This window comes from Falco biarmicus, chromosome 5 (assembly GCF_023638135.1).
Source record: "Falco biarmicus isolate bFalBia1 chromosome 5, bFalBia1.pri, whole genome shotgun sequence".
Lineage (NCBI taxonomy): Eukaryota > Metazoa > Chordata > Aves > Falconiformes > Falconidae > Falco > Falco biarmicus.
This window is the reverse complement of record NC_079292.1, coordinates 16,783,101-16,803,059: the sequence shown is the minus strand read 5'-3', so window position 1 is coordinate 16,803,059 and position 19,959 is coordinate 16,783,101. Positions and strand designations below refer to the sequence as shown.

The window sequence follows — 19,959 nt, the reverse complement described above, 5'->3', positions numbered from 1 at the left end:
GAGACCTACTTTGCCCCCCGCAGGTCCAGATCTTGAGTGACAGCCTGCCTCACAGTTGCACCTCCAAAATACAGGGTTGTGTCTTCTGCGAGAATCCCACACTCGGTACAGGTATTTCCTCCCTCTAAGGACATCCATAAATCTGGCTTGATTTCTTCATTGTCAAAGCGCTCTTTCAGGAAAGTCTGTAAGTAAAGCACAGGAAATTATGATCTTAACCCTTTGTGGCGACCACAACTGGAACTGACTTAAACATGTTTGAACTTAAGCGTGTTTTAACGCTGTAAAAATTTTTTTACAGGTGACTGAACATAATCCCTTTTGGCTGAACATTTAGCCACTTGAACTGAATTGGCTGAATGTGAGAATATGTTAGGGCAAGATTTTAACATACTTGGGAGGTAATCCAGCACACTAAAATTTGCATGTGCAAATGAATGGGCGTATTGGGTTTGCACGGCAAGGTTTTGGTAGCCCGGCTAGGGAGGGCAGTGACAGCAGCTGTGGTGGGCACTGGGCACCCAGACAGGTCCAACCCACCACAATGGGTCTAATTCGTAACCATAGTTATTTCAGACTAAGTAACACCACTCCAGTATATATCTAGTATGTATGGGAGAAATTGCTGTTCTATATTTTTCCCCAGCAAAACCAGTACCACAATGAAATTTTAGGGTTATTGTAGCGAATATGCATTTACGCAACTGTCTGCACAAATATTTGCAGTGAAAGCTATGTAGGATATATCTGTGATTTCCACTTACCTCCAGGTGTGCAGTAAAAGCAATGCCATGAGTGAAATCCTGGCCTTAAGGAGACAGTAGTAAAATGCCCCTAAATTTGCTAGGATTTTATCCCAAATGTCCTTAATGCGAAGAATACATTACTAATTAAAAGTTGCGAACAGATGATGATATTTGTTCATGTGATTAGTATCTCAAATGAAAAACAGAAGGTCACAACAATTCAAATGACATAACTGAAAAGTTAAACAGTTATATTCTCTTTAGACAGAATGCTGCTTAACCTGTTGTTTCTGTGGAGCACGTACCTGTGCTGTTCTTACCTGATGTAGAAAAAATGAGATGGTAAACATTGCATTTTAAACTTACTTGCGGTTCCTTCATATTGTTTTCTAAATATGTTAAATTTTAAAAATATGTTAACTTTTAAATTAGCAACATCTAACTAAATTTCACTCACTTGTTTCAGGGTAACACTAACAGGTAGGTGAATTAATTTTATGTAATTTCATGCTATTTTCTCGTATCCTCTACTTCAGTAAGCTCTTTCATGATAAAGAAAATCCTTCTACAGGTCTTGATTAAATATAATCATATATGCAAGGGTGATTTAGATCGTATAATGATGATCTAAGGATGAACAGTGAACTTAATCACAGCTTTTTTTGGGCAGTGTTATTTGCAAAGGAACAAACCCATTCTTAGATACTGCAGTGATAAGTTTTGTTAAAAAACAATAAAAGCATTGAAAATGGATTTCAGTATCTTCAGGCTGACAGGAATCAAAGCTCAGTTTCCGGTGGGTTTGACATCTCTCTTCTCTCTCTCAGCCAAACACACGGCAAAATTCACTCTTTAAAATACGCGGTAAAATTACCTTCAATGTTTGGGTCAGATAGCAGTTTGGACCTGAATACCCAGGGTCGCAGATGCATTGCTCATTCAGGCAGTCCCCATGACCTCTGCAGTTTTCCAGACAACCAGGGCCCAGATAGAAATTATCGATGGCCCACTGCATATCTGAGTATTTCTGGTAGAACCGAAACCTCACAGGACTGGATATAAAGGAATGAAGAAGAACAGACAGGTGTATAAAACAACTCGGCTCAATTGAAAAAAAGGTGGATGAAACACAATATACTTATGACTGTACTATCCTCCAAAGTTCCACAAGTAATATCTGGCAGTGTCTGTTGAAACTGATTTTATACATATCCATATATTTTTCTTCACACATGTACTACCTATGCTACATGGATGGATTCCAGACACTGCTGAAGCTGGAAAAAGCTATTCTGGTTTCTTGCCAGAGAATTTCAATTTTGGTTACACTTCCTGAACAGATTATTTAAAGAATATAAGAGATTTTAATTTTGCAGAAAAAGACAAATGGTTTGCATGTGTGTGGGCTACTGCTAACTGCTAACTACTAACTACTAGCTACTACTAACTTTTCTACTCAGTAAGGTCATAGATCGGCTCTCTAATTGACTGCAGCTGCCTGAATGAAACATAACAGGCTGTACCAGAGCAAGCTACAGAGAAGCAAGGATAACTTTGCCGGTTGTTCAGACCAAGAGTCGTGGTCAATCCTGATTGATAGGAAATAAAATTATGCAGCATACATAATGAGCGTGAATGCCACTAGTCTGCACCTTCCTTGCAAGAGAATGAATAGGCAGATGTATCCCGTTGTGTTTTTCAGAAGGTACTGAAACTAAGACAAAATGGGTAGCGAATTCATACTTACTTCCCGACAAGGTTTTCAGGCAGTGCGTACGTTACTCTTTTCCATCCTTTTGTGGGAAAGAAGACAGATGGCTGTGAAACGCTCCCAGAACATTTTGGGTCAGCTGGTAAACACTGAGGTACCAAGTAACTCCAGCTAACACCAAAGTCAGTGGAATACTGCACATGGACCTGATTTTGTGCAAGTTTTTCTGAGGTTTTACATCCAACAGAAACCTAATAAAAAAGACAGTGTAAGCAAAATAGAATTAATTGTGGTGGTGGCTAGAGTTTAGAAAGATATCTGGACCTGAAAACTGAGTGCAGAATTTTGCCTGAAGTGATGGCAGTAGCAGTGCTGATACGGTACCAGTCATCTGCAGATCTCATCAATGTTCCCAAGACTGAGAATAGGCACCATATTCTGAGTTTCATTTTCTTCTAGTTAGCTCACATTTCTGGATTTCCAGGTTTTGACACTTGTGGCTTATACCCCAGTACCCTTAACTAATAAAGTTGATCTCCCTTCCCACGCAACGTAAGATTTGAGTATTCCACAGGAGGCCAGTCAGCTTGGTTATGTTAGGGGGATTGTCTTTATGGGAGAGATGTGGAAAGGGATCTTCCATATATTGCTGGGTCATTACTTTAATGTAGGTAAAGCAGTGTATGAAGGGCAGTTTGGGTGCAGGTTTGATGTGAATGCATGACAGCATAGGAGCGGTGTGGGCTACATTGGAGCTGCTTTTCCTTTACCAAGCAGCTGTTACAAAACAGGCGCCTTGTATACATGTAATATTCTTATTACATGATTTCCACACAACTGCTGTGTGCGTCACCTCTGAGGACAGCCTGTGGTATTAAAGCTGACCAACGCAGAGCAGGTGAGAAAAATGAGGATGGCCTAACAATTTCCCTGCAGAGAATGGCTCGTGCATAGGCTTATGCATCATCCTACAGCCTGCAAAATCTTCTTAGACCTGGAGCAAAAAGTATTTTTGAACAATGATATTGCAGACAGAGCTTTTACCTTGAACTGCATAATCCAGCCTTCTGTAGGTGTCAGGTCATGGGTGACTGCATAGACCTCTCTGCCATCGTGGCTCCCACAGATCATGACACCATCAGGAGAATCGCAAAATCTCTCAATTGAGCAATCATCATGGAATAACCAGTGTTCATTCACTTGAAAATAAATGGCAGTGTCAGTAATATACAATGACGATATAAATTAAAGAGAACAGAAAGTAGTGTTAACCACTAACGGTGATTCATAGCTTTATTTTTCAGCCTACATGAAAATTATTTAATATTACTCCTGAGAATGTCGGTACTCCATCTTTCCCATGTGCATATTTATTACATTTATCACATTTATTACTCAAAGCACCTCTTACTACTCTCTTACATAAGAATTATAGCATTATTTTTTAAAGTTCAAGAAGCAAGGATCTAAGACTTACTCAAAACATAAACTTCTGTTACATTGGACATCATGGGAGAACTTCTTAATGGGTGTTGCCTATATGTCTGCACAAATGGTACCCCACCACTGTTAGCTGTTAAGCCTTGTAAACATCCAGAAATACATGCTCTACAAAATTTAGTTTTAAAATGTAACTTCCCCAAAGAATGTTTAAAAAGTTAGGAAACAGAAAACAGATATTCAGGTTAAGGAACTTGCTTAGCATAACCTGGCACCTTAAAATCCTTTTTTCTTTTTTTGAAAATAAATTAATTTCTAAATAAATCCATGCAGTAAAAAAAGAAGAGTTAATTACATCTTTTAATTTTGCATTTTGTGAACTAGAAACAAATTACGAGATGCCTATAAGCGTTGGAATTGTCTGTGGTATCTGTGTCAGTAAGACAAAGATTCAGAGGCTCAGCAAGATTTGGAAATCGCTGGACTGACTTCTTGCTTTTTAATTCAGATCCATGTAAAATCTTTACCTGTGGTTTTGTCTTCCATGAAGATGTCGAAGGCGATCCTCCCAGTGGGCCCTGCATCGGCAGGGGAGCGCTCATGCTGTGGCAGGGGAGCACTGCTGAAGGTGTCAAGCATCACCGTCCTCTGGTCAGCTGAGCCGGAGATCAACACATTGTCAATAGCCCAGTCGTTCTGGTCCAGGCCATCGTGTTTAGGCTGCCACCAGCGGAAGCGTGTCCCAATGGTTTTGGCATCGTAGGGAAGGAGGATGTTCACAAAGCTGAAATAAAAAGTGGAATTTAGTTGTAAGAAAGCCACAGGAGGAAGACACTTCCCAGTGCTCTGTGCTGGGTGCTTTGACCAGGTCCACTCCCATTGTTTCCTAGACTATGTGGAAGCTGGGAAAGAAGGAAAAGACTGGGTGATCTAGCCTATGTTCCCCTACAGGAAACGGCTGAAACAAAAACCTTCCCTATTACTCCCAATGTCATCCCTGGGACAGGGTCTCAGAGTGAGGTGGGAAGGGTCAGCAGCCACTGTGACATGGTTTGAGCAACGTTGTGTGCTCCAACTCTGCTTATGGGACCAAATGCAATGGTCTAGATTAGCAAGTGGGGTATGACCATAAGGTCTTAAGGGAAATGTTAAGAAGGAGAATGCTGAAGTAAAATTAAGATTGCTATTTTCAACCTGGAGCCATTCAGCTATCTGCTGTTTGAGTACCGTTTTCTTATTTCCATTCCAACGGTAGATGATAGTACACTTAAATCTCTTGTCCAGTTAAAGTGCTAGTGATTTATTGGTGTGTCCAAATGAAATAACAAATAAGGGGTCCCTCCCAGCCCCATTTTCTATGAGTCTATTAGATTAGACAGTGAGGAAAAGGTCCACCATACGTATGCATGATCTGAATCTCATGAATATCTGAAAATAGATCTTCAGTGTATCCGTCCTTTTGATGGATATCTGCAGGAATTAATTTTCTCCTCTCCACACCATTTTCTAACTAGTTCAAGCAATGAATTTCTGCTCTTGTCAGTAAGAAACTAGATTGTAAATGAAAGTATCTTAAAGAACAGCATGGGTATTATTACAGTAGCTATTAATTTGTCTTCCTGCAACCCTTTACGAATCTACTAGACTGCTACAGACTCCTTACTACCCTTGTATTTCTGGCCTAGCAGCTGCACAAATGCTGATGATGCTCAAGCACATGTGCTAAGGCCATTCATAAACGCTTGCAGGACTGGGCAGGCTAAACTCTTAAAAGATATGACATCCAAACGACAGCAGTAATATGTCCCACAGGTTCTTAAGAAACATTTAAGACCACCTTACTTTAGTACAGGAAATGTTATAGCCAGAAGAAGGTATCTACAAACCCAGGCTTGCTGAATTGATCATAGAAAATTTCCATTAAGAGGCTCCAGGTGATTCCACCATTCACAGAATACTCCAGCAGCACTCCTTGGTTGCGGTTATTAGGAGTTATCAGACATCCATACATGAAATAAAACTGGATGAATTCTGCACTGGTGAGGTTCAAATCCACTGTAACTAACATACGGCTGCAGCCCTTAAAAGTGATGAAAAAATACGTTGGCTGGCAAAACTTACAAACACAACAAAGTATTAGACTATGCAGTCACTGTTAATTTAACTTCACATTGTAGAACTTTCAAAATTGTACAAAATTATACTAATTATAAAAAAGGTAAAGCTACAACAGAACAATAAATGTTCTTCCCTGAGGACATAATTTCAGTTGCGTTGCAATTTAAAAATTCCTGTTGTGTATTCATACATGTTGCTACTTGTACCTACAGCTTTACAACATTCAGTATCAAGAATGGTATTCACCTTTCTTCTGAATACAAGAGTTATAAAAATCCATGCCCCTGGTGTAAAATATAAGGTTTTCCAGGCAGAATTAATGAATCACTGATTATGTGCTAATGACTCAATTTATGCAAAGCATCAAATGGCACAGCAGTTTTAATAATTTGTTTTTCCATAATCCCTTACATATTTCATGTTGCTTAGTCTATTAGTTAGTGGTACCTACTTAGTCCTACTGGAAGGAAGTGGAAATGTAATACTTCTGTCAGTTTATTTTGAAAACTTGCATCAGTTTGAACCTAGTAATATATTTGCATGGAGCTGATCTACAAGGATATGTTTTGCATGTTTATAAAATACTATTCTGTCATTTTTATAATCACAAGGTTATCTGTAAGCAAACTGTAGTTCAGCAGCAGTCTGGATTAAATACCTATGTATGCAGCTAAACCAGGAAATTTTAGTCTGAGCTTACTCAGCTTACTTTTCTGGGAAAAAAACCCCAACAATGAAGTATCTGAAGAATGAGGCTACACAGGGATGTATTTTCAATGACCAATGCAAGTTATACACATGCAAATACTTAGTTATTAATTTACCTCTGTGGTCTGATTAGAAGCTGCACCAAAGTCTTGTCTCTGGAAGTTCTAAATGCTATCAGGAGCCTATTACGAGTGAGTGGAATTGAGTGTCTACATATTTGGACTGTGCTTTAGTCTATCAGCTCCACCTCCAAAGGCCCCTCCACAGCTCTTTTGAGGCGGCACACATGCTATATCTCATTTTCCTGGCTGCAGCAGGAACATGGTATCTGCTTTCCTGGAGTGTTTCTGGCTGGCCCTAGTCTGTAGGACCTGTCTGACTTTGACCTTAAGCTGGGAAAAGAATATAAGGGGTTTTTTGTATGTTATGTGTTTAATATGTTATGCTGATATTTTTTAACACCTTCCTATTTATTTAACTTTTTAAATCAGTCCCATTTATACTGTCGAATGGAGCCAGCTGGCCCCTGTGCTGAACACACACCCCGCTGAAGTGAAGAGCCATCCCAGAGGCTACAGCGCCGCAGACCGTGCTCAGTTTGCCCCCATTCACTGTCAGCCAGTTCTGGTTAGATGGCGAGCGGTTGAAGTTATCTTTCAGTTGTGTCGGAAGGGGGGTCTCTGGCTCGTCACAGTACAGCCCACCCCAGTGCTCATCGCAGCTGCAGAGGAAAGCAAATGCAAAATTCAGCTGGCAAAAGCTCTGCACAGAGGTTTAATCAGTGCCGTGTTATTCCACATTAAGGTGCCATCTTACTCCGCGTAGAGGCTGTCTGCATCATTTGCTAGCACACAACTGGTGTATGGGGGTTTCAAACATCTGCCACTTTTTGTAGTTAACATGAAAAAAATGCCTTTAGGAAGGCTAGTATTATGTCTCATTCTAGCTGCTAATACAGACTACACTCCGGCACAGAGGAAAATCAGTCAAATACATTGTACTTGGAGAGATAAACCTAAGAGAATGTGCAAAGCCTGAGAATGTCCTGCTCATGTTAGATTTTAAGTTTCTTTAAACTGTTAGTGGATGGGTACTTTCCTGTTATTTCATTATATAGTCCCCCTTTTTTTTTCTCTGAAAAACCTTCTTATAATGTGTCAAAGATTGGATAACAGCATGGAAATGTGTTCTGCTACTATGCAGATTTCACCAGGGAGATTAAGCCTTGGTACTTCAGTGCTGTCAGGATAGAGGACAACACAATAATATGTCTATTCTGCAGCGGAATGTATTTCTAGCAAACACAGTCACAGCACAATTGTACAACAATTCTCCCATTTCTGTTGCCATTTGTGGCTGGAAAAAAGCAATACATCCATCTGGAAGGTATTTCTCTGTTGCCAGACAGATAAATCTGGGGGGATCTGGTTGATGTTTGTTAGCTTTGCAGGGCTCTGTGTGGGCTGTTAAACAGTCTGAGGATCAAGCCGGTTTGCTCCACTGGCAAACCCTACCATGGAGCAGAGGCACTGCATTAGGCCATCAAGCCAACACCAGCCCCAAGGCAAAATCTGGCCTTGTGAAGAACTGGTGTGTATTCTGCTTAGTGGACGTGTCTTACCTCCAGCCCAGGTCTTCTGCACCCAGGGCCAGGATTAGGGCAGGGGGACATGGCGTGAAACCCCTTGGGAATAAGGGTGACATCTTCTGGGAAGCTCCAGGGCTGTGCGTTCCTAAAAGGGTATGCAAACTCAAGGGGTCCTTGCTCACTACCTAGTGGGAGGGGAGCCAAGATACAGCATAGGCAGCAGCAGAGGTGATACGCTGCCGCTGAGGAAAGGACTGGCAGCACGGCCCACACATTTGACGTACAAACAGGCAGAGGTCTGGCAGAGCTAACCCCCACACTTACCCCTTCCTCTTGTTATTTCTGTTCCCAAGTAGTCCCAGTGCCCTGCTTTAACAGCAAGATCCACCTTCCTTTTAAAAATTGTATCAAAGCCTTTCCTGCAAGTTCATTGAAATGACAGAGGAGGAGCAAAACGCTACAGCATCGGGCAGGACAGGGCACAAATGGCACTTACACACAGTTGTCTTGTGTGCACTTCCCATGGCCGCTGCACATGTCTATGCAGCCATCCCCAATGTAGACGTTATCGATTGCCCATGTTTGCTGCTTATCGAAAGGAGCAGGCTGGTGCCAGCGGAAACGAGTGGCTTGAGACCTTTGGGAGAGAAAGAAAAACAGAAAGGTAATAATTCTAGCTAAGCTAATCTTTATTTTGACTGAAAAGAAATGCCAGTCTTAAGGCTAGACTGCTCCTGGAAGATTCATTTGATACCAGCACAACCCAGGGCTGATTCTTCATAACGACAAGGTCTCTGAAAAGCCAAGAGCAGGGTGCCCACATTTGGAGAGCAGGACAAAGCATGGGTGCTTGGTAACATGCTGAGAGCGTGGGAGGTGGGAAAGCGCTCACCAGTGAGAGCAAAGGCAGTGGGCTGTGGTTGGTGCAGTGGAGAAGAGGGTAGGAAGAAGGTGATATGCCCAAAGGGAAGCTCAGACCAGTCATAACCACGTACAAGCACATCCGAACTTGAGGGACAGCTGGGAGCTGGATCAAACCAGAATCACCCAAATCCTCCAAGTTTCACCCTGAGCCTGAGTGCTATTGCTTCTGTCCAAGTCAACAAACTAACCCAACCTTTTCTCTATGAATTCTCCCAACTACACTTAAGTAAGAGCAACTCTAAGGAGTGAGTTGGCTGCTGCCATTTATAAACCTACAGGGGACAGATGAGAGCCTGTGTATGTGCAGCATGACCCTGGTTTTGCAGTTTCCTCCCTCCCCTCCATCCAGGGCTAGGCTGGAAATATTAAAAAATAGTCTTTGGCATGATCCTGGCTCCTTCCAGTAAATCATTTTCGTTTTTTTCATTAAAGAGGGCTTAGCTCCCTGTTCTAACACCTTGCTTTGATGTAGTTATATGTGAATTAAGTGTCTCAGCTCCCAAGATAGAGGACAAAAACCTAGATGAAACAGTCAGGGGATACCTAATAGCTATTCAGGTCACGCAGCAGTGGACACCTATATTCCAATAGCTGTGAGTAGATGAATTTCTGTAACTTATCAAAAATACCATTTTAAATTCAAGCTAGTCCATGTTTTGCTGTACAGCACTAGATGGCAGCATTGAACTTTGTGCAGTCTGTTTTCTTTTGAAACTCAAAGCGAAATTACAATTATTGTAAACACCAAAACAAATAAACAGCAAAATCCCCCAAATTTATTCAGTGTAAATATAGACCTTTTACGGTAAGGTCAGTGTTATCCTATGAATTATTTCTTTATAAACATGTTGTGTGAGGTGAATGAATAACAAGTTTATCCAAAGAGAAATCTACTACTGTGCTGTCTAGCTGCTCACCAAATAGCATTTTTAAAAGAAATGCATAAATTGTGAGGAGGTCCTTTAGGAATAAAGACAAGCCCTATATCTTACACTGCTTGCTTTAGGTTTAGTGCTTCACTAACAATTTATGGAGCTGATGCTCCCCAGAGAAGCTTTGCATTTGCATTTGCATTTTAAAATCAGCTCTGAGTCTGATCAAAACTGAGTGTTCGTTGCCTTCCACAGGCCAGAGGTTAGATAGCACCCTGGGCTACACAAGCCCTAAAAGGCTACGTAAGGATGGGTGCTGTGCAATAGGCCAAGCTATTGACTATGTAGCCTGCATATCCCCAAAACACACAGGCACAAACAATTAGAGACACACACCTGCTGTTACACAGCTTGAAAATAAAGCAGCATAAAAATTATATTGCATCTAGACTAAAAGGCCTATTAGCTGCACCTCTCTCATGCAATTCCTATCTTAATAGCTTTGGGAAATCTTATTACCTGAGCCAACAAATATAGTTATTGGATTGGACACAAAAGCGAACTTTGCCTCTGTAGGACATCAGACTTCTTTTGTCGTATACTGCTCAAAAAACTTTTCAGTCTTAAAATCAAAGTTATTTATAAACCTAAATTTATTTTGGGTGGTAGGTTCCTTTCAGGTCCAAATTCAATTGGTCTGAAACATCAGCTCCAGTCCTGATTTATCCTATTTAGCCTCAGAAAGCCCCCCCTGAACACAGGTTCACAGACTTTATACAAGAACTGTTGGGGTAATGGAATTTGCAGACAGTGTGTAGTGAAGCAGTACAAAAGAGGAAGAAGAGGAGAACGATGCTGGGAACAAGTCCTAAAAAAATACTGTTACTTGATGTGAAGCACTGCACTGAAGATAGGGAAGAATCTAGGTGCCTTACATGATCGGTAACAGAACATGGACTTTTCCACTACTAGTTTCCAAATGTGTGGCAAGTGTATAAGCGCTCTCAGTACAATTGCTAAAAGATAAAGGTCTCGGTTTCCAAACTCGTATGGGCATTAGCTGGCATCTTTCACAACAACCTTTCTTAAACAGGCATAGGCTCTGCTGGTGCTGTGGTACTTCTGTGCCCGCAGTTAGTTCAGCCTATGCGTATGTGAGGAGGTTGGGTTCAGCAACAGGAGCAAAGCTGTGGAGCCAGGTTGTGCAGAGAGCCTGATGTCCATGCTACCTGTGTTTGCAGGGCTTTACTTTGGGCTAGCTCTACGCCAGCTTCATCAGGTATGACTGCGCGGGGAACAGTCACAGCTATTCCTGCAAAACAAGCACATCAAGAAGGATGCAAACTGGAAGGCTGAACTACCCAGTTGTCCCTAGATGGATCTTTTTGACAAACAAAATAAAAATCCAGGAGTTTTCAGAGCATCGTAGGGAACAGTATGGCAGCACTCCCAATAGCCCTGTCAGTCCCAACAGCTCCTTTCACTGCACCCTCCCAACCAATCCCACAATTTTTCTTCCCTCAAAGACAAAAGAACATAGGAAAAGGAAGAAGAGGTGAAAATGGGGCATGAGTAAAAACAATGATGAGAACATCAAAGGTGAGAGAGACACAAAAGACACAAAGAATGCACAGAAAAACAAGAAGCCTGAAAAGTGCTACATTTAAATCGACAGCTCATAACAACAGCAAGCACAGGGTGCAGCAGGGATTCAGCCAGTCCAATTAGACACTGAAACAACCAGAATTCAGTGAGACTGAGGATAACATGAGATTCTTGAAAAAGTTCCCTCTGTCCCTCCCCAGGACAAGACAGAACAAGAATTTCCTATCTTTAAATAGCTAAGAAAAGTAAATGCACATAGGAGCTTTGGAATTTTTTATGCAAAGCAGAATGGGGCTTCATTTACTGATATTTATTTGTTGCTATATACATGGACCAAACAAAAATGGCAAGGTACAATTATTTTAACACTATAATGTATGATGCCTTAAGACACAGTTACACATTTAGATTTATTCTACAGAAAACCAGAGGGAGATACCTAGTATACGGAGGCAGAGGCAGAGTAACCCGGGTCCACTTGTTGAAAGTGTCCGAAATGAGAATCCTCTGGAGATGGTACTTGTTGCATTCCACGTTAGTGGGAAGACAGTCTCTCAAAATGGGGTGCCAGGTCAGACCAAGGTCCACTGAATATTCCAGTTCAATAGCTAATGGTGGAAAGATGGTTAGTTACTTAATTTAGAGCCTTACATCCATAGGCCTGCAATAAACTGGTAACCCCAGAGAGCGTTAGTCACAAGTTTATGCTGACAAAATAACCACTCAAAACTTTTCAAACTCTTGTGACAGAAGCACAAAGCTACCCAACCTTTACATGTTGCTGGGCACATATAGCTCAGGAGAAGATTGCAATACACCTCTGCATCCATCACCTTACTCAAGGGACCACAATTGCAAAGATAAAGTCTTTAAGTCTCCAGGATTAAGTCAGGCCTGTGGTTGCAGTGTGCAAGAAAGTGATGTGGCAGCATCATGACCAGCACCTGTTTTTGTTTTTCAGGCTGAAGGATGAGATTCAGATCACTGTGTTAGCCAGAGCAACACTTACATTCAAACTTTTGGCTCTGTCACAGGATGATTAAGTCACCCTTCCAACCCCTCCAGGCCAGCACATGTATTTATCCATCATAAACAATTTTAAATTGAGTTTGTTAGTCATTGAGCTTGTTTTCATTCAAACACAGTCTAGCCACATTGAAGTAATGTATTCATTTCTAGGCAAAAAATCAGCAATTTCATTGTTTTGATGCTTATGGCTTATAAACTTTTATTATGAAAAGTAAAGGTTAGTCAAGCTTACTAAATACTTCAAGTTAAACTTTTATGCAGCCATTAAAAAGTAAATAATAACAGGCACAGAATTGTAACTCGAAGTATATGTTCCAGCTGCCAGGCATTCTGGCTGTGTAAAACATGGAACATGTTTGCAGTGACAGGAGTGATAATCTGTGATCTTTTTTAATTACTACAGACCCATTTCTTCTATCCTCATGCACAGAGAATGACCCTTAATCACCCAGCCAGTCCTACTCGATGTCTAAGCACAGAAGACAGTGCCATAGAAATACAAGGGCAAGTGGATACAAACAAGGGTAAGTGAGTTTTTAGTGTTAAATCTCCATCACCAAAGTGAAATGCTTTGCTCATCATGACTGGAAGCATGATTAGGTAGTGTCCTGCCTAATTTAATACTAAGTTAAGATAATGGTACGTGTAGTGGACAAAGAAACAAAAAAAGAAGGAACTGCTTCTTTGCCAGTATAAACTGCCAAAACACTTTTAAACTTAGCAGAGGTGATCTTAGGATGCCACAGTCTTTTTAATAAAATAAAATAAAAAATTTAAAATTTGTTAAGCATTTGAGTAAAATATGTTACTTCCATTGACTTTAGAACAGCAAAATCAGAGAAGCCACCCCTGGGACTTCATGTAAAGTCTTTTTCCAGTTTTTGTGCAGAATTCTAGAGGAATAGTCACAACCCGGTGAATTAACTCATGCTACATGCTGCAACATATTATATTCTACTCATAAAAAAAATCTATACCCCAAAACCCTATGCTAAAATAATGTAATTTAAGATGTACAATCAAGCATTCAAAAGCTAGGAAGACTTGTTTCTTGTACATCTTAGAATTCACATAATGCACCAATTCTTAATTTCCATGTGATGTGTATTGAGTGTAGAGCATGTTTTTATTTGTATGTGTATGTGTGTACGTATACATACACACATACAAAAGCATGCTCTGCACTGAATACACATCATATGGAAAAAAAGAAGTTAGGTAATTAAAAATTGCATCATTGTGTATATATACACATATATATGCATGTATCTATGCATACATTCCTACATACACACATATATATACACATGTGTATTATTTCATGTGGACAATACACATTTTTGCAGTTGATGCTGACTTAGCTGGTGTCAGATGTATGCTGATATAAATCATCTCTTAATTATACCCGTGCAAGTGAGATCTGAACTGAGACTTCACTGAAAATGCAAGACCACAAAGCAAGAAATATATGCTGGGAACACCCAGCTGCTTATTATTAGAAGCATAAGATAACCCCAAGCTGTGGATACCATAAACTGCTAAATGGATTTGAGTAAGAAGCTGTTAGTTTTTTTCTCAAATGAATTGAACAGTTAACTTAAGTGCTCGGAGGGAATAATATACTTTAGTTTACCTTATGCTTCAGACACCTAGAATAAAAAAGCTGATACTACAATTCCTAACAGAAACATGCAACTATCTTTTGTTTCTCAGTTCTCGTTACGATGAAAAATAGAACCAGAAAACAAGTGTAGTGTGCTGTACAGGAGAGGAAGAGGAAGGGCAGGAATTACTAAGAGGTCATTACCATAACAGGAGTCTGTGACAGAGCAGGATGCCGCAAAATCTATTTGCAAGAAAGAGTCTTCATTGACAACGATGTCAGTGGTGACAACGTAGCGGGTGCTGGCTTTCTCAATGAACACCAGAGCATCCCCAGTAGAGCCACAGACTGGCATCTTTGTTCCACCAGGATGGAGCAGCCACTTTCTGCTATCCAGTGTGGTGAAATCATCTTCTAATACTGTATTGCCAGAGATGTTTCCTCCAATAAGAATCTGAAACATTAGGAAAGGAAATTGTTATTGAAAAGAAAAAATGTCTAGAAGTCTTCACAAACATAGCATCCTGGAGGAGGAAGAGATTTACTGATTGACGCATATATAGTCTGCTGGCCCAAAATACACCAATTTACTTTGTAAAGAGTTTAGGTTATGAGGAAGGGGAATATCTTTTTCCTACAAAGGAGTCCTAAAGAGATCCGTTCAGCTATACAAAGCTGAAGTTCAGGGAAGTGAACTCCATCCTGGGTGAATTAAAACTGCTCACAAAAATAGATGTTGGTATGAGCAAAGTTATTACACTGTCGTTTTTCCTACTGACTGCTCAGCTCTGCTGTAATCTGGTGCACTCCTATGAGATTGCATGGGCTGATAGAATTGGGCAAAAAGTCTCTTTTGCCATTGACTGTAAGATGTCAGCATTTTACCACTCAACAGCAAGCAAGGTAGAATTCATTTTCATTTGCTATCTGAATTCGGGTTTTGATTGTTCTGAACTAAAATTAACCATATTCAATGAAGTTATAGGAATGAAAGAATGAGGACTTTTTCATTTTTAAATGGAGGGATGGGAAGTAAAATTTTGTAACCACATCATTAAATGTGGCTAGGAGTTCAGTTTCTGGATTCCTCCTAAGGACCTGAACTAACTCCTTTAAAAAATCATTCATATGTTTAAGCAAGTTTAACTTGGACAGCCCAATAACACTACTTAGAGAGCAATCACTTTAGTGGGGTTTCTTGAGGTTTATACCAAGTAATAAAAAGAAACATAATAATCTTTATAGAAGCAATTCTCAAATAGGAAACAACTTTGTTTTCAAAATTAGAAGACTGATATAGACTGACATTTTTCAGCATTTTTTTTCTATTACATTCTACCAAGCCAGTTACATATTTGGACAGAGTTTAAATGAAGGATTTTAAAGTTTAAAACTCAGACTTGCATGTTGCATGGTAAGGGCTTCTGCAGTGTGAACCTGAGGCTCTACTCATGTACGAAGGACTTTCCTAGCTCCAAAATGGGCGTTCAGTACCCTGCATGGAAACTGTGTGTTAAAAACACAAGCTTAGCAAAGAGTAATTGTTTATTTTTATTTTAATTTTTAAATTTAAAATATTTTTAAGATAAAATCTATTATTTTGCTAATTATTATAATTCTGGAATATCTTTATACAAAGCATTTTTGCTTGACCTGCTGAAATGACGTATGCCAACAAAAGGGAAACATTAAGACTGAAAACAGTCTACAGCTGTATTATCAACAAACAGTGCACAGGATTCCTTACCTGGTCGATTACCCAGGGACTGTAGAAATGTCCATTCTCGGATGGTTGCCACCAGCGAAGCTGAGTGGAGCTGGAGCGAGCCTTCAAGGGAATTTCCAGGGCAATGTATCGTCCCACATTGCTGGAGTTACTGAAGAGGAACTCCTGGAGAAGGTTCCATGTGAGGCCCCCATTGAGCGAGTACTGCAGCAGCACAGGCTGGCTCCTGGGGTCTGGCACCCCCTTGCCGCATCCCAGTCTCATGAAGAACTGCACAAATCTAACAGGGGGAGCAATTACTGGGAAGATTTCTTTTCTGCAAAATCCTACACAACCAACTAGAAAGACTTCAAGTTTGTCTATTGACTAGCCCTGTGGTTTCTTGCTGTAAGAGTCAGCTTTAGGGAGGTCTTATGATTTCCTTTTCAAAGCCTCCATAATATAAGTAGACAGACAGGTGGGGTGACAAAAATTCATTTTGCCTGTGTGGTCGTTTGCCAGGCAGAAGAGGCTGAACAAAGCCAGTCATTTATGTTTTGAGCTTTTGTCTGCATAGCAGATGGTGTTGCTAATATCAGAAACATAATCCTGGGTGAAATTTTTTATCCCTGTAGCCCATGAGTACAGATATTAGTGACAGAAAAGCAATGGTACCCTAAGTAGATCATAATTTGCTATGAATTTGCTGAAATCCTTGAATTCAAAATAAGCATCTTGGTTTCCCGTTGGCATAAACTAGAGAAAATCCGGACAGGAGAACAAAGCACGTTTCACTTTCAGGGATCATTTGGTCCATTTAGTCAGCCTGGGAAATTTGTCTAAATCACACCGCTTAAATGTGCTGGTTTCCCTGAAGCCAGCCCAAGCCACCCAGGGAAACCAGCACTTTCATCCCCTATTTAATTGGCTTCTCCAAAGCAGCACAATAGACTTGTATCAAACTGTGAAATTCTTCTGGTTAGCCGATGCTCATAAATAGCTCTACTATGCGCTTGGAGTAGAGGGAACCGCTGCTGTAATGTTATTTACCTATCAGACTTGCTGCGATATTACAAGTATTAATTCATGTTTGCACAGCTTTCACACAGCTTTAGAGTGCTGTATCTGTTCTAATTATTATTGCATTAGTGCTGCCTGGATCACGGTTAAATGAAATGGTGCAGAAGAAGTTCTGATTCAAAAGTCTTGCTCTGGTTTGATATGCAGGTAGATCCACTGGGAGCGGAGGCTGCAGAGGTGCTGGGCAGACAAAGCTTCAATAAAACACCAGACCTGCAAGTCAATTAATTCTAGTCCTCTCTGTGACTCACGGTTTCTCTTGCTACTATATATATAACTTCTTTCGCTATAGATTATATCCACCTCCATGTCCCAGACATAACTTATTGCTTGTGCTGTAAAGGAGCACTGGGGACCCTCATGGATCAACGTATCAACTGTAATGGATTGGATTCACTACTGGCAAGTCTTTGTGCCTCCTCAGATTTACTCTGACATTCACCACATAATTCAAAGGAAATAAACCCAGGTGACCTTGTCTCTGTTGAATCTGGTCTCTGTGGATTGCTATTCTTTTATCTGAATTTTTACTAATATCATAATAACCCACTCAAAAATAGGTAACAATGTCTAGCAGATAAAAAAGTAATTTTAAATATCTCTCTTCTCATCTCACAGATATTTTGCAAAGGCTCTGCCTATTTTGAAATGGAAAAGCAAAGTTTTCTTGTAGGTCTAGTAACACTAAAATGTGTGGATATTCTAGTAATTCAGAATTGAAAGGGATTTGGTTAGCTATGACACCTCAAATATTCTGTCCCCACTGATATTTCATGCTGTACAGTTTCAGCTATAGGTATCACCATGATGGTGACATACTGTCCCCTGTGTTACATTCTTTAAAATATAAATGTGATGGCAATGGATAATGGATTGCAAAGTCCGCTTCATTTCAATCCCCAGGTGCTGAGCGTGGCCTGCAGCACTGATAGACACCACTGCTCACCTGCGTACTTCAAGGCATCTCCTCGTAAGAAAAGGGGAAGTTTTGATGTGACTACTGAGTCTAAGTACCCTTAAAGATATTTATTAGAAGTGCTGCTTCTCCTCATTCCTGGCATAAACTGAAACCTCTTCCCACGTCCTGTGCAGAATTTGGCACATCTGTGTCACAGCCAGATCTGTTGTGCTTTGCAGGTGGCTGATAGAGTCAGCCTGAAAATTAAGAAAACCCCACTGCAATTACTTCAGGTTGCTAAAGAGCAGCCCCCAGCAATGCCGCTGCAGTCTGCCTTGCTGTTCAGAAGACAACATACAGTTATTTGTTGATAACTGTTATTTTTCATCAGCATATACAAGAAATTAAACGTGCTGTTTTGTTTTCCTTTTACTAAGACAGAAGTCATTTATCTCCATGTAACACCTTGAGGTCAATATATGCAAATCCAGCTACAGACTGTCACGAAGAGGAGATAAATGATGGCTCTTTGAACACGAGTAATAAGGAAAACATGTCATTTAGTGTAATGGAGCAACTTACAAGATCTTTTGTTTCTTTTGTTAAACAATCTTTTAATTTCAGAATGGTCTAGGAAATAAAATCAGTGCAGAGTATTTATGTTTGTATTTACCAAGTTCTGAAAAAAGTTTGCTGTAAGGAATCTTACAGATTCAATACAGGGATCTTTAATATTGCACCTCACTGAGGGTTAGCTAACTGCTGATCTAAAAAATATAATGGTTAGAAATTAGGCATCTTTATTGACCATGAGGTTCTGCAATTAAATGATTATTTAAAGCTTCAATGCTAATGAAGACAAGTCAAAAAGAAATAAAGCGCCTGTTAGAGTGTTCCCCAAAGAACATTAGAGAGAAGTAGGGTGGTTACAAGAGATCAGTAGAAAAAAGTCTCAGACAAAATGCCACCTTTCCGAAGTAGTAAGGTAAGGATATAAGCTAAAATACGGAAATAATTAGAAAACAATGCCTATTTGTTAGCATGCACACAATTAGGATGTGGTTTAAATTTTAGTGTACGTTTTTTTAATGTGGCTTGCTTAGCATGTCTCACTTATCAAATACCTCCTCTGTGGGCTGTAATGACACAACATAATCTCTAAATACACTTAAAAATATTTGTTTTTCAGTTGCTGTGCTCACTGTAGCTGGTGACAGCTTGATGGGAAATTCTCAGTGAATTATGTGCACAATACGAAGAAAGTAAGCTTCAAAAATGAAAGAATTATGAGATGATGAATGTAAAAGTTACTCCTTGGCAGTGGATACTCCTGTTTCAGCAATGGCTCATAATACACCAAACTGTAAGACAAGCAGAGCGTGTGACACGCAATTGATTTCTCATGTTATGCATTTAAAAAATAAAAACTTGCATAAACTACTGAAGGTGTGGCACCAGATCCTGGAGTTCTTATTCAAGGTAAAAAAAACCCACAAATATTTAAATGATCCATTAAAGTTCAAATGAAATTTAATTTAAAATGGTAACAATGGTTAAAATGGAATATTCACTACCGTAAGGACCACAGAATATATCAGCTTGCCTTTACCACAGAAGTGTTGCATATATATTATTTTTCAGTATGTTATTTCTATAGTGAAATCCTGAAAGAACTTTGAAATTGTGTTACCTGGCTTGTGACAAATCTAGGTCTCGAGTCATCAACATACGTAAGCCTTCTTCATTAAAGAAAAGGTTGTTTCCTCCAGACATGATGCCACATTTCCTTGATGGCTTTCCACCACTCACAAGCAGGAATCTGTCTGACTCCAGCTGACCTGAATACACAGTGAACACATATTTATGATTTAGTCCAAAGTGCTCCTACTGCAAGAGTACTGTTTCCAGGGGAAGAGAGCTAAATTAAACATC

General features: G+C 40.0%; 1 protein-coding gene across 2 annotated transcripts in view; it reads right to left on the bottom strand.

Annotated features, from left to right (window-relative positions):
* The window catches only part of RELN (reelin), a 298,002-nt gene that overhangs the window by 20,106 nt on the left and 257,937 nt on the right, over nt 1–19,959 (bottom strand). For both annotated transcript variants that reach the window (XM_056339923.1, XM_056339922.1), the window contains exons 43-54: nt 19,718–19,865; nt 16,092–16,350; nt 14,549–14,798; nt 12,152–12,320; nt 8,808–8,948; nt 7,267–7,444; nt 5,784–5,977; nt 4,425–4,681; nt 3,502–3,656; nt 2,494–2,708; nt 1,621–1,798; nt 10–185 (exon numbers count right to left, since the gene is read on the bottom strand). In XM_056339923.1, the coding sequence (XP_056195898.1) occupies nt 10–185; nt 1,621–1,798; nt 2,494–2,708; nt 3,502–3,656; nt 4,425–4,681; nt 5,784–5,977; nt 7,267–7,444; nt 8,808–8,948; nt 12,152–12,320; nt 14,549–14,798; nt 16,092–16,350; nt 19,718–19,865 (2,320 nt within the window). The remainder of the gene's footprint in view (nt 1–9; nt 186–1,620; nt 1,799–2,493; nt 2,709–3,501; nt 3,657–4,424; nt 4,682–5,783; nt 5,978–7,266; nt 7,445–8,807; nt 8,949–12,151; nt 12,321–14,548; nt 14,799–16,091; nt 16,351–19,717; nt 19,866–19,959) is intronic.